The sequence below is a fragment of the Leguminivora glycinivorella genome, chromosome 26 (genome assembly GCF_023078275.1).
Source record: "Leguminivora glycinivorella isolate SPB_JAAS2020 chromosome 26, LegGlyc_1.1, whole genome shotgun sequence".
Classification (NCBI taxonomy): Eukaryota; Metazoa; Arthropoda; class Insecta; order Lepidoptera; family Tortricidae; genus Leguminivora; species Leguminivora glycinivorella.
In genome coordinates this window covers 7,226,623-7,242,072 of record NC_062996.1, presented here as the reverse complement: position 1 = coordinate 7,242,072, position 15,450 = coordinate 7,226,623, and the positions used below count along the sequence as shown (strand labels likewise).

The following is a 15,450-nucleotide window of genomic DNA, read 5'->3' as shown; positions in this document are numbered from 1 at the left end:
AATTTGAAAAAACCCCCGACCCCGACATAGTGGAACGATTTTCATGAAACATGGCTAAGAACACTCCCGACTAACTCAGATTTCAGACAAGAAAAAACTAAATCTAAATCGGTTCATCCGTTCGGGAGCTACGATGCCACAGACAGACACACACAGACAGACAGACAAACAGACAGACAGACAAACAGACAGACAGACAGACACATCAAACTTATAACACCCCGTCGTTTTTGCGTCGGGGGTTAAAAATTAAAATAACAAATAAATAAAATAAAATAAGCTTTATTTGTTCCACACATACTTAAAACATTAATGAGAAACAATTAGCGATAAGATAGAAATAAAATTAACTTAAAATTAATATGTGCGCCTCTTTCGGGTAAAAGCCTCCCCCAAGGAATTCCACTCCTCTCTGTCTTGAGCTGTCTCTGTCCATTTTTGACCTGCCGTTGCCACTAATTCGAAACAACACAGAAGAGAATGGAGAGAAGTCTACTAGGGTTAAAAATTACAAGTAAATATAGATCGTTCAGTGTTAAATACATTCCCGTTCTCCAGGAGCACACCGGGCGCGTGTTCCGGCTCCAATTCGACGAATTCCAAATCGTGTCGTCATCACACGACGACACGATCCTGGTGTGGGACTTCCTCAACTACGGCGGCGCCTCCCCCGCCGCCGCGCCGCCCGCGCCCGCGCCCCCCGCGCAGCCGCGCCCGCGCTCGCCCGACCAGGACCGCGACCTCTACGACTAGCGCAGGTGACCTTCTACTGCTTATGGTGCCCTGGTACTTTCAGATCCCAATATTCACCTGTGCACGCGAATTTCGGACAAACTCCTGATGTTCCATGGTAGCCTGGTAATTTAAAATTGTAATTGGGTGTTTTAAAAGGTTCTGACGTGATTTGTGGCTTTCAATGTCAAAAGGATCCGTATGCTTTATGAAATTGGGAACCTTTTTATCAAATTTTTTGTTGGAAGTTCGAAAAGAAAGCATAAAGACCCTTCTGAAGTAGAAAGCCACATTTATTGATTTGAGAGAGTGACAGTGACGTAATATAATAGTCCTAAAGGAGCGATCAAAACCTAGAAATACACCCGGTCGAGAATCTAGCGTGTGTTAAGATAGTTTTGAGCACCTTGTCCGCTCTTATATTACCGACGAAACGATCCTAACTGCGTAAAACTTCCGCTTGTAACTTGTAACTTTCAGTTTTAAGAAATGAGACCCGGGGCCCGTTTCTCGAAAGGTACAAGCCTTGTATTACAAGTGCGCGAACTGTCAAATCGTATGGGTTGTCATGGAAACACACTTGTAATACAAGGGCCCGTTTCTCGAACGGCACAAACCTTATATTACAAGTGTGTTTCCATGACAACCCATACGATTTGACAGTTCGCGCACTTGTTATACAAGGCTTGTACCTTTCGAGAAACGGGCCACTTGTTATAAATCTATTTTTCTATCCTAGTAACAAAATATCAATTAAGTATAACCACTAGCGCCATCTGTGATGACGATGTAGTATCGTGTTTTTTTTAAATAAAACGTCAGTTCATTTGCAACCAAACTTGAAGTTTCATTAGGTTATGGGCCCAGCGCGAAATTAATTAGTTTTTGGAGTAATTTCAGTAGTTTTTTATAGTGCACAGTGTTAAAATGTCAACGAACTATTCAGTGAACGTACCGAAGTTAAAAGGGCGAGAAAACCACCACCATAACCATACCATAACCATAACCATAACCATACCACCACCAACCATAGATCCATCGCTTTATGTCCATATTAAAGGCGAGACAAAGGTGAAAGGGACATGGAAGAAGCTAAAGTCATTGTTTGACGACTCCGGTTATACGCGCAAGATTAGCTTACTAAGGAATTTAATTTCCATACGTCTAGAAACAAGTGAATCAATGACAGCGTATGTGACACAGTTAGTCGAAACAGCACAGAAATTAAAAGGCACTGGTTTCGAGATCAACGATGAGTGGATCGCTTCTTTGTTGTTGGCGGGTCTTCCAGAGAAATTTAGCCCGATGATTATGGCTATTGAGCATTCGGGGATGACATTAAGTGCAGATGCTATAAAAACAAAGTTATTGGATATGGGTACAGATTTTGAGGTTAAAACAGAAACCGCTTTCATTGCTAAAAATTCGCACAAACGAATTGGAGGTAGCAATAGAAATTTTCAAAAGAACCGTTACAATACTGGAAGTAACGAAACGCAATCTTCAGGTTCATCGACATCTGTCAACGGAAACGTCAAAGTGTCGAAAACGTCAATTCGTTGTTATGAGTGTAAAAAGCAGGGGCATTATAAAAACCAATGTCCAGAGAGGCAGAAAATGAAGATGAATGCGTTTAGTGCAGTATTTTCAACAGGAAATTTTAGTCCAGATGATTTTTATGTTGATTCGGGCGCGAGCGGACATTTTGTATCGAATAAAAACATTCTATCCAATGTGAGTTACCAACCGAAAATGAAAGAAATAATTGTTGCTAATAAAACTAGTGTACCTGTAGTGTGTTCAGGAGATACACAGATTACTACAGTGGTGAATAGTACGGAGTATGACATTCCAGTTCGTGATGTACTGTGCATTCCTAACCTAACCACGAACTTGTTATCAGTTAGTCAGCTGATCGCGAATGGAAACGAGGTTCATTTTGGAAAATATGGCTGTCATATTGTAAATGCACAAGATCAAGTGATTGGAAAGGCTGATTTAATAGATGGTGTGTACCGTTTAAACATTAAACAAATGAGTATGCTAGCAGCAACAGCATCTTTAAGTGATCAAGTTTGGCACAGGCGATGTGGTCACATTAATGCAAATGATCTCAATAAAATGAAAAATGGAGCAGTGGAAGGTGTCTCATTTCAAGAAAAAAGTGGCTTGTTAGATAAATCCAGCTGTGTAGTATGCTGCGAGGGAAAACAAGCAAGACTGCCATTTCCTCAGAGTGCAAGCAAGAGCAAGGAGGCCCTGGAATTAATCCACACGGATTTATGTGGCCCAATGGAAAATAAGTCACTTGGAAATGCAAGATACTATCTCTTATTTGTAGATGACTATAGCAGAATGTGTTTTGTTTACTTTCTACAGTCAAAACATCAAACATTCAGATACTTCAAAGAGTTCCAGAAATTAGTTGAGAACCAGCAGTCTAAGAAAATAAAAGTGTTAAGGAGTGACGGAGGCGGAGAGTTTTGCTCAACTGAAATGGAAAACTACTTGAAGCAGTGCGGTATAGTGCATCAGAAAACAACTGCTTATACGCCAGAGTCTAATGGCCTCTCGGAACGGTACCATCGTTCCTTGGTGGAGAAAGCACGGTGTCTTCTCTTCGATGCTCAGTTCGAGAAGAAGTTTTGGGCAGAAGCGATAAACACAGCAGTGTATGTGAAAAATAGATCACCAGCATCAGGACTAGATGGAGATACTACACCTTATGAAAGGTGGACAGGCAAAAAGCCAAACATTGGCCATTTACGGATCTTCGGCAGCCCAGTGATGGTGCATGTTCCAAAGCAAAAGCGCAGAAAATGGGACAAGAAAGCAACCAAGATGTTCCTTGTTGGTTATTCAGAAACCACTAAAGGGTATCGTTTGTACGATCCAAATTCTCAGGATATAGTTATCGCCAGAGATGTGATAATTATGGAAAATATTGGTGAACAGGATACAACACATGTGGTAGGAGAAAATGAAGTGGAAAATAGTGAGTGTGTGACTCTAGAGGCACAGAGTAGCCGGTCTAGAAGTACGTCACAAAGTACTGAAAGTACCAGAGATGACAGTGTTCACGAGAATAACAATGACGTGACATATGTTCCAAGTGAAGATGACAGTTTTTATTCGCCAGAAATGGATTCAACACAGGTGACAGAGCAAGAAATGCAGGAGGTGTCCAAGCGTGTTCGACGTCAACCAGATTACTATGGCTATGCAGCCATGTGCGTTGATGAGGTTCCAGGTGAAAATATTTCACTTACCGAGGCAGTGACAGGTCCAGAAAAAGTGCAGTGGCAAAGTGCGATGAAAGAGGAGTTAAAATCTTTCAGTGATAATGACACTTGGGTGCTAGTCGATAGGCCGAAGGACGGTACTGTGGTAAAAAATAAGTGGGTGTTCAAAAAGAAATTTAACAGTGATGGTGAAGTGCGTTATAGAGCAAGACTAGTTGCCAAAGGTTTCACGCAAAAGAAGGGTATAGACTTTACAGAAACCTTCTCACCAGTGTTAAGGTACTCCACTCTAAGACTCTTGTTTGCTCTAAGTGTACAATTAGATTTACATATGAATCATTTAGATGTACCAACAGCTTTTTTGAATGGTTTTATCCAAGAAAATGTTTACATGGAAATACCAGAATGTTCAAATTTTGTTAATTGTGACAACAAGGTATTAAAATTAAAGAGGGCAATTTATGGCCTAAAGCAGTCAGCCCGGGCCTGGTACACTAGAGTAGAGGAATGTTTGTTGAAATTAGGCTATCAGAAATCAAAGTATGAACCCTGTTTGTTTATAAAATGTGAAAACAATGTAAAAGTATATATTGCATTATTTGTGGATGATTTCTTTGTCTTTTACAATTGTCAACATTCATATGAGGAGTTAAAGTCTGAACTTGTTAATAAATTTAAAATTAAGGACTTAGGCCAGATCAAGCAGTGTTTGGGAATGAGAGTAAAGGTCAAAAAAGATAATATTACTGTTGACCAGGAACAATTTGTTGAGAATATTTTAAGAAAATTTAATATGCAAAATTGTCATGTATCAAGTACTCCTATGGAAATAAATTTAAAATTAGAAAAGGAAAATAATTGTGATAAAAGTTATCCCTATCAACAATTAATAGGAAGTCTTATGTACTTGTCTGTTCTAACGAGACCTGATATAGCTTATAGTGTAAGTTTTCTTAGCCAATATAACAATAGTTATAATGAAACTCATTGGAAACATTTAAAAAGACTTTTGAGATATTTACAGAAAACAAAAAGCTATGGTTTAGTTTATAGAAAGAGTAATAGTCCTTTGCATGGTTTTGTTGATGCCGATTGGGCTGCATGTACTATAGACAGAAGATCTTACACCGGTTATTGCTTCATAATGTCGGGATGTGTAATATCTTATGAATCGAGAAAGCAAAGAACTATAGCCTTATCGAGTTGTGAATCGGAGTACATGGGATTAAGCGAAGCTTGTAAAGAGGCAATATATTTGAATAATTTATTAAATGATATATTGAAACCTTGTGAGAGTGCACCGATATGCTTATACAGTGATAGTCAAAGTTCAATCAAATTAGCAGCAAATCCAATATTCCATAAGAGAACAAAGCATATTGATGTACGCCATCATTTTGTCAGAGAATGTATAATGTATAATAAAGTCAAGCTAGATTATGTACCTACTGCTGACATGCCAGCTGATTTGCTCACAAAAAGCCTTTGTGCAGATAAGCACTATAAATTTATGAAACTTATGGGCATAGTAGTGGGGACGTTTATCGACAAAAAGAGGCCAAACCTTCTTTTTCTTGACCAAAGCATGAAACTTGGCACAGTTGTTCCTTAAATCAAAATAAGCCGATTAAGATCGGGAGCCTTCGGGAGCCTCCCCCCTGGGGCTCGGGAGGGGGGGTCAAAGTACCGCTTCACCCGGCTTGCTTTGAAAAATTCTAACATAGCCCGTTTAGTTCATAGGTCATGTTTGGTATCGTTTTCGAGTAAATCAATAACGTAGAATTCATTTTTGGTACTAAAATTATGATTTAATGGTAAATAAAATAAAAAAAAAATTAAAGTTTGAAATTTTCATCTACGATTTACAAATTCAAGTCATCATAAATGTCAAACTGTTTGCTTTTTCTACAAATAAAAAATATGATATGAAAGCCTATTTAATATAGATTATGAATAATATAACTTTTACCCACCTTTACTAACGTTAAGTTTCATAAAAAAAACTTTAAGCCGCGCGGCGTCGGGACGCCGCGAGCGTAATTTTAAAATACCTTTATTTAAAAAACTCTATTAGAACCCGTTTAGCTAGTAGGTCATATTTAGTATCGTTTTCGAGTAAATTAATAACGTAGAATTTAGTTTTGGTACTAAAATGACCATTTAATGTTAAATGAAATAAAAATAAAAAAAAAACATTTTCTCATACCTGTTATTTATTCATTGTAGTGAATCCTGAAAGAAATTTATATAATAGTATTTTATACAATCGTGATATAATACAAAACTTTTCAGTCGAGTACCATGTGTAGTACGGTACGAGAGTGAAAAGCTTAATTATATCACTATTGTATACAATACTTTTTCTACGAGTCATCATCTTCATCATCAATGGACGGAAATATCACCATTCATACAAGTTAAAATTAATGTCAATAGAGTCGTTCACCGTTGTATTAACACCGAATTACCTAGCAACCAATTGTTTGTAATAACCGTCTCTGATTGGCCGATAACGCGACAGATAAAAAAAATGTGTTTCAGATGCAGGAAAATTTGCCAGGTATCGCAAATTAGTATAGAAATTGTATGAAGTTCTATTTTTGAAATTATTATAGTTAACTAAAGTCAATTATAATGAGCTTATTATAATTGAGTCGGAACTGCCAAAGAGTATCCAACACTGAAAAGTTAGCACTTATAGTTTAGTCTGTGGTGTCCTAATTGACAGATTACTCATACTTATACTCATACTATACATTCCCTTCACAAAAACATAGCTGGGTACATATGGAACTGCATAAAAAAGGCTCTACCCTCTTTATGCAGTTGCATCGGTTTTTGCAACCTGATTTACATTTACATCTTGTAACTTCTAAGCATATACTGGCCACTTCAGTATTGTCTGACCAGTGTGGTACCCATTCGTCTCCTTCTTCCTTCCATCCCCAAGAAGACGGACTTGGCAAATTTTGGTGTGGCACCAACGCCAACGCCTGACTCCAAACAAGAACGCCCTGAGTCCCATTTCTCAAAACTGAAAGTTACAAGTTACAAGCGGAAGTCTCTTTCCAACTTGTCATATTAGACATTGACAACCAGTTGAAAATTGTAACTTGTAGCTTCGAGAAATGGGCCCCTGGTACACTGTGCGCAGTATATGCTGATCCAAGGCAGCCTCTGAAGGAGGTATGTTCTCCAATTGTCGATCTTTTTTGGTACCTAAAGAGGTAGGTACTTCGACCACTCATTCACCGTTGCGCAACGACTTGGTCTGAAACAATATGTGCATTATCATTTTAGAGTCTACAACTATCAAATTACAACTTTTTGGTGGATCACGTAACCTTCAGTATTACCCACTTACGTTACGTATCATAGAAAATTATTACAAACTTTAGTAGAATCTGATTTGCCTCTGATATTGATCCATCTTGTAATAGTTTGACACCTTGGGTGGCCTGGCTAAGCTTCAAAGCCGAAAGAAAACGTTTCTAGATTAGACATAGTATGGGATAGGTACGATAAACGCAGCTTGAAACGATCAACAAGGGAGAAACATGGCCACCCAAGGCTTCAAACTATTACGAGATGGAGCAATATCATAGATAGGCTAATCAGATTCTACTAAAGTTTGTAATTATTTTGTATGATAGGTAAGTGTGTAATAGTGAAGGTGATCCACCAAAATGTTGTAATTTGATAGTTGCAGAATCTGTTTAAATAAAATGACAATGCACATATTGTTTCAGATCAAGGGTCCTTACGCAACAGTGAATGAGTGCCGGAAGAACCTCTTTACTAGAAAAGATCGACACTTGGAGAACATACCTCCTTCCGAGGCTGCCTTACTTCATCATATACTGCCATTTGTCTAAGACTGGGGCTAAAGACATGCCAACCACACCCTTGCTGCCGACGCATTAGGACACCACGGACTCCACTGTCAGTCTATTGCTGGCCGAATTTTGTGACACACTGCACTTAACGATTTAATCCGCAAGGCTCTCGGCACAGCGAACATGCCGACAACCCTCGAACTTGTCGGCTTGTCAGCAGCAGACGGAAAGCGGCCTGATGGTTGCTTGCTTTTGCCTTGGTTTCTGGGACGACCCTTGGCGTGGGGCGTGACCTGTGTGGATACCTTGGCTCCGTCCAACGTCTAACGCTCGGCCCAGAAACCAGAGACTGCTGCTGCAAAACGCCCAGTTTAAACGCGCAAATATGCATTTTTAAAAAACAACTACATATTTGCGGCAATTGCATTTGAAACATTTGGACCATGGTCATCAGACACCAAGCAGTTCGTAAAGGAAGTTTCCACCAAACTTGTCTGGGTGTTTGGTGACATAAGAGAAAAAGCAAACGGTTGACATTTTTGTTGACTTGAATTTGCAAATTATAGATGATTTTTTTTTTTTAATTTATTTACAATTAAATTATAATTGTAGTACCAAAAATAAATTCTTTGTTATTAATTTACTCGAAAACTATATCAAACATGACCTAATAGCTAAACCGGGTCTAATAGAGTTTTTAAAATAGAGGTATTTTAAAATTACGCTCGCGGCGTCCCGACGCCGCGCGTCTTAAAGTAATTTTTTAGTGGAACTTAACGTTTGTGAAGGTGAATAAAAATTATATTTTTTATAATCTATATTAAATAGGCTTTCTTATCATATTTTTTATTTATAGAAAAAGCAAACAGTTTGTCATTTATGATGACTTGAATTTGTAAATCATGGATGAAAATTTCAAATTTTAAATTTTTTTTTAATTTTACTTACCATTAAATTATAATTTTAGTACCAAAAATGAATTCTACGTTATTGATTTACTCGAAAACGATATCAAACATGACCTAATAGCTAAACGGGGTCTAATAGAGTTTCTAAAATAAAGGCATTTTAAAATTACGCTCGCGGCGTACCGACGCCGCGCGTCTTCAAGTAATTTTTTTGTGGAACTTAACGTTAGTAAAGGTGGATAAAAGTTATATTTTTTATAATCTATATTAAATAGGCTATCATGTCATATTTTTTATTTATAGAAAAAGCAAACAGTTTGTCATTTATGATGACTTGAATTTGTAAATCATGGATGAAAATTTCAATTTTTTTAATTTTTTTTATTTTATTTACCATTAAATGATAATTTTAGTACTGAAAACGAATTCTACGTTATTGATTTACTCGAAAACGATACCAAACATGACCTATTAACTAAACGGGGTAAGTTAGAATTTTTCAAACCAAGCCGGGTGAAGCGGTACTTTGACCCCCCTCCCGGGCCCCAGGGGGGAGGCTCCCGAAGGCTCCCGATCTTAATCGGCTTATTTTGATATAAGGAACAACTGTGCCAAGTTTCATGCTTTGGTCAAAAAATTTAAGGTTTTTCAATAAACTCCCCAACTATAGCTGGAATGTAAGCCTTAAAATAAATGCATTACCTATTGTGTTATGTTCATTCTTTTTAAGATTGAAAAATTGTATAATGTTTGGTTTATTTTGTTAGGACAGGATGTTATAAATCTATTTTTCTATCCTAGTAACAAAATATCAATTAAGTATAACCACTAGCGCCATCTGTGATGACGATGTAGTATCGTGTTTTTTTTAAATAAAACGTCAGTTCATTTGCAACCAAACTTGAAGTTTCATTACCACTGATATTCCATGGTAGCCTGGTACTTTCAGGTTGCTAAATACTCAGCTGGTGGACAACATCCGAGTTGGGAAAACTCGTGATATATAGCCTGCGAGGCTATCACTATCATGCTTGCAATTTTATCACTTATCATCGTGGATAAGACATCTGTCACTCTTACACTGACATAGTTGCCAAAATGTGACGGATGCTACCACGTAGAAGTGATAAAATTGAAAGCATAAGACACTGCTCCCATCGCGAGCTAGTAAACTATGAGCTATCGGCTACAGTAATCAGCCTTTTATAGGCAAAATAGTTGAACGAAATTGTACCTTTTGACCATCTTACTGTACACTATTTTATGCATAGTACATTACATCAGAGGCCGGGAAAATGAGGATTTCCGGCCAAGTGGGTATATACCGGATAGGGATACGAGGCCGGGAATCCGTTTTCACGCCGAGGCATGTATAGTGCTTTTCTCAAACATACAATGAAATAAAAAAAAATGCTCTAAAGGACAATATTTTATAAAAAAAAGTTACTTTGCAGGGCTAGGCCTAAAAAATAATATGAAATCCCTTTACAGTCCTCTCGAGTTGTTGCGCCCAAAAAGCGATACTTCCCAGCCCATTTTAAGGAACGTAAAGACAATATTTCATTGCATGTTTGAGAAAAATAAGTTACTTACTTACAAAAACGAACAAAAGATAGGCACTCCCGTGCAAATAAAAGAGACACGGCGATATTGATAGCTCACCGCTGGGCGAGTAGCTATGAACATAAAATTTTATGGAACTAAAAATTAACTAGCCTGTTTTGTTTCCAGGTAATCATAGGAGACCACAAGGAGACTATTATAATATTTTAACGATATAAGTGCGATGTGTCGTGCGATAGATCTAAACTAATCGTGGACGAAAATAAATTATTATTAAATATTATTATACTATTAAATGTTAATTTTAAACTGTTCCGACGTTACCAATTGACTTAGTGCCCTAGAAAATGAATTTGTGTATTGTATGAGCTAGTTGGTATAGTAAACTGTCCCATATCTCGAAGTTACAAGTTACAATTTACAAGTGGTTGTCAATGTCTAATATGACAAGTTGGAAAGAGTAACTTGTAACTTTTGTGTTTTGAGAAATGGGCCCCAGATAAAGGTCCTTATGTTTCAAGTACAATAAGCACATTTTTATTTTAAATTGCAACAGATTTTTTCATAAAATGAACCTTATTGGATATGAAGGATAAACAAGTAAAGAAGTATCAAAGAAAAAACGAGCATATTATAAATTCAGATGAAGTAAATGTTTTTTTTACTAGCTGAAATGTTTTCGCGCTAGTATGGACTCGCGCGATATTGTAACTAAGGCCGCTTTTACACCTGAAAGTTGCTTACGTAAATCTTTCCAAAGACATATCGTCACTACTTTTAAAAAAACTTGTATCTTCGTCTGTCAATGAAAAGAAAATTGTAGTAAGTATGTATGGAATGCATATAGACTTACTGCGTTTTAACTTTGAGAAGCAGCGTGAGATACGAGATTTTTTTAAAAGTAGTGACGATATGTAACTCCGTATAGACGGATAACGGCTCAGCCACGACATTGGTCTAAGCGCGACAGCGGCGAGCGGCGGCCATACATTGAAGCGAGACACAGCGATGGGACTTTTCATTCGCACGTATGGCTGCCGCTCGCCGCTGCCGCGCTTAGACCAATGTCGTGGCTGGGCCGTAAGGTCTAAGAAATAAACGTACCTCATAGCAGGGGCGGCTCACTCCGCGTTTCTTTCATACATTCCGGCGGCCGCGAGTTCGCGGCCCATAAAGTTTGACGACCTTATCGCTGCGCAATAGAACTCAATGTGGTATGCAGCCCGTTGACAGGTTGTTGACAGTGAGCCTTCTGTACTTGTACTTTTATATATTCTGTGCTCATAGTCATAGAGAAAAAGGTACGGTGGCCTAGATGGCGTTACACCTTTGCGGAACGCTCGGCTAGATAACGCTAATATTAATATTTGACATTTTAACACATATCAAGCTAACAATATGGGCCAAATTGTCAAACTGAGGTTCATAAGTTTTAAGCTTGTGTCGAGAGATGGCAGTCCATGCACTGTAATTACACATTTTACTTTGACAGTAACGCTCTATAATACTCGATCCTCTTTGATCTTTCGTAAGCAACTTATGGATCCATTTACACTTATGAAAAACTTATCGTAAGTTTTGCTTAAGGAAGTTTACATTGTTGCAAGCAACCACAGTTGAAAAGAAAAAAAAACCGCTCTAGTTACTTATTCGTAAGTCCAAAACTTATCAATTTATTTCGATAAGGTGAGTTGCAAGCAAACTAGTACCTATTTATTTTACAGTTAAAAGTTTTCAGCTTACGAAGTAAGTAGTTAAAACTTGCCGTAAGCTGCTTACAAAAACCATTTACATTTGAACGTTTTGCGTAAGTCGCTTCCGTAAGCGTATAACTCACAGGTGTAAAGGCGGCCTTATGCTAGAAGATCTGGAAATTTCTAATGCTCTATAATATTTATTTTGATTTGAATATCATGGTTTTAAATAAAAAATATGGCTATAATATACGCTGGACGTGATATTGCTATGAATTTAAAATGTGATCCCGGCATTTTGCCACGGGTGGATGGTGATGGATTTTAATTTTTTGAAGCAAATGGTAGTAATTTATTATGCCAACTAACTTGTAAGTGATTATGAGAAGCTAAGAGTGCCCCTGTTCCGTATAGGGTGACTATGTGACTATGATTTCGTTTCTTCACCTTGCCATAAGGTGCCGAATTATCGCAAAATAAAGCAAGCTTGTGCATAGGGAAAACTCAAAATCGGCAAGCTGTCTGAATCGAGTAACCGACGCTACGCTACTATAAGGGCATATTCAGTATTTGGGTCCCCCCAATTAGCAAAAAGTTGTTAACAAAAATTAACTCACTGTCAGTTTTGTGACAATTAAGCACGAAATCTGTCTAAAAATTTATTTTGTCACATTCTGAATGTAGATTATTTTAAAGTAAAGTAAAGTAAAGTAAAGTAAAAGTAAAATGTATTTATTGTATGAAAACAGGTTATACAGATGGTCGTATTACATAGTAGGTATCTCCATTTTCTACCAGTGTAAGGTATACAATAGTTAGGTACACATCTTATCATGCAGGACAAAATACAAACTTAAATTAATTATGAGTACTTGTGAAATATTCGTTAAGACTATAGAAACACATATCTGTTAGCCAAGCATACATTTTCTTCTTGAAAGCCTCCAGTGGTAACTTCTTTAAATCATAAGGAAGATGATTAAAAATTTTGACACCCATTGCCGTGACACTATTTTTGTACGTTGCTGATTTATGTTTTGGGCAAATTTTATCCAATCCATACTTGGCTTGCAGCCTAAGCCTGGGTTGTTTGAGTTCAAAAAGGTGACTATTGGCTTTAACAAATATGGAAACTTCGCTAATATACAGGCACGGCAAAGTTAACAATTTTAGATTTTTAAAAAGTGGCCTACACGAATCTCTTTGTCTTAATCCGTATATGGATCTAAGACATCGCTTCTGACGCCTAAACACAGTATCCCTGTTGGATGAGTTTCCCCATATCACAAGTCCATATCGAAGATTCGACATGACGTAAGAGTGATAAGCTAGAAGTGCCGTTTTCTCTGAAGATACTTCTTTGAGTCTTCTAAGGGGATACACGAACTTACTAAGCTTATTTAATATGTGTTCGGAATGCGCGTTCCATGTTGTATGACAATCAAGTACTATTCCTAGGAATTTTATCGTTTTTACATTTTCTATTTCAATGCCTTCATACCTAACGTTAACGTTAGGAGGCGTACCTTGTGGAGCATAAAACTGCATATATTTTGTTTTTGTAACATTAACCTTCAATTTATTCGCTTTTAGCCATTGCATGACATCATGAAAAGCACTATTTGCTACTCTATTATGCTCTTCCTCCGTGCCTCCTTGAATGATAATAGAACAATCGTCAGCAAAAAGGACCATCTTCTGATCCGTAACTTTAGGTAAATCATTTATATACAGTATGAATAAAAGTGGTCCCAAAATACTGCCTTGTGGCACGCCTGTTTTAATGCTCCTTAGATTTGATCTGTATATTTCTAGTGACCTTGTAATGTCAGAGTAAGATACTACTTCCGTATATTGCGTTCTATTCTCAAGATATGACTTCAGCCACAGGTAACAATTGCCTCTAATACCATAATTGTAAATTTTTTTTAGTAGTAAATTATGACTGATTCTGTCAAAAGCTTTTGACATGTCTAAAAAGATCGTTGATACTGGAGTTCTTTGATCTCTACATTTGGCTACAGTATTAACAAGGTCAAATATAGCATGTGTCGTGGATTTTTTTGCCCTAAATCCATACTGAACATCTGAGATTACATTATTTTTTTCAAGAAAGTTTATCATTCTACTGTAAATAACTCTTTCAAAAATTTTGGAAAATATAGGAATCAGAGCAATAGGACGGTAATTATCAATATTTTTTTTATCGCCTTTTTTGAAAATTGGTTTCGTTACGGTAGTTTTTAGGTTTTCCGGAAATACCCCGTCTTTTATTGATAAATTTACGATGTGATAAAGAGGATAAACAAGAATATCTGCATTTTCTTTTATTAATGATGTCGGGATATTGTCATAGCCAGTAGACCTAGTATTTCGTAGTGATTTAATGATTTTAAAAATTTCCTTAGGGCTCACAGGCTCTAAGAAAATAGAATGTGCAACTCGAACAGTTCCGCGGCAATTTATTTTCGGGGTCTCTGCAGATTCATTAGCCTCATCTACGAATTTGTCATTAAATGCGTTTGCGATTTGAGTTGGGTTCCTAATAACCAGGTCGCTCTGGTGAATTATGCCCACGCTTTTGCTTATTTGCTTATCAACAGTATTATTCTTTATCACATTCCAAGTGGCTTTGGTTACATTATCAGACTTTCTAACGTATGTAGCATTTGTGATTCTTTGTGATGTTTGGACACATTTTTTAAGGATCTTCGTATATCCATGGTAACTATTTATTAGGTTTCCATTTCGTGTGCGTATATATTTAAGATATAATTGTCTTTTGTTTTGGCTTGAGTTGATTGCTATTGCTTAAAGTTTATGTAATTAACACAAAAACAATATTTTTATTGTAATTTCATTCTTAATTATCGTCACAAAACTGACAGTGAGTTAATTTTTGTTAACAACTTTCGCTAATTGGGGGGTCCCAAATTCTGAAAATGCCCATAAGAGCCAGTGAAGATAGACTGCAATGCGACAGATTTTTTTATAAAAACTTCGCGGTCCGTTGCGGTTCAGATATAGATTGCAGTCGGGCTGCATCTTTATCGGCCCTAACACAAAACCTCTTTTAGTTTAGAGTTTTGAATAATTCACTATTATTTTTATAATACTTATATTGACCGGGATATAGACCGTGATTACCTTATTGATTTTTGTCGAGCTCTCGATATTTCGACGCGGTTTCACGCATCATGTAAACAAAAATACATCGACAAAAAGGTAATGACGGTCTATATCCCGGTCAATATAAGTCTAATAAGAACCGTTTTAATCAAATTTTTTGATGGATGGAAGTCACATATGTACCCTGAACTTAAGACTGAGAAACATCTAAATATATAATTTTAATTGTAATAGTAAAGGTTTTACATAGACCAGGGGCACTTCTTAAGTTTTTGTACAACAGTGAGTATAGTCAAAGAGCTCAGTTCAAATATTTCATTTTTCATTTTTTCATTTTTTCATTTTT

General features: G+C 37.0%; 1 protein-coding gene across 1 annotated transcript in view; it reads left to right on the top strand.

Moving 5' to 3' along the window:
* Nucleotides 1-10,593, top strand: part of LOC125239958 (F-box/WD repeat-containing protein 11) — a 34,900-nt gene extending 24,307 nt beyond the window's left edge. The window contains exons 11-12 of the mRNA XM_048147749.1: nucleotides 559-758; nucleotides 10,450-10,593. Of these exons, the coding sequence (XP_048003706.1) occupies nucleotides 559-753 (195 nt within the window). The 3' untranslated portion in view covers nucleotides 754-758; nucleotides 10,450-10,593. The remainder of the gene's footprint in view (nucleotides 1-558; nucleotides 759-10,449) is intronic.
* Nucleotides 10,594-15,450: the final 4,857 nt, after the last annotated feature.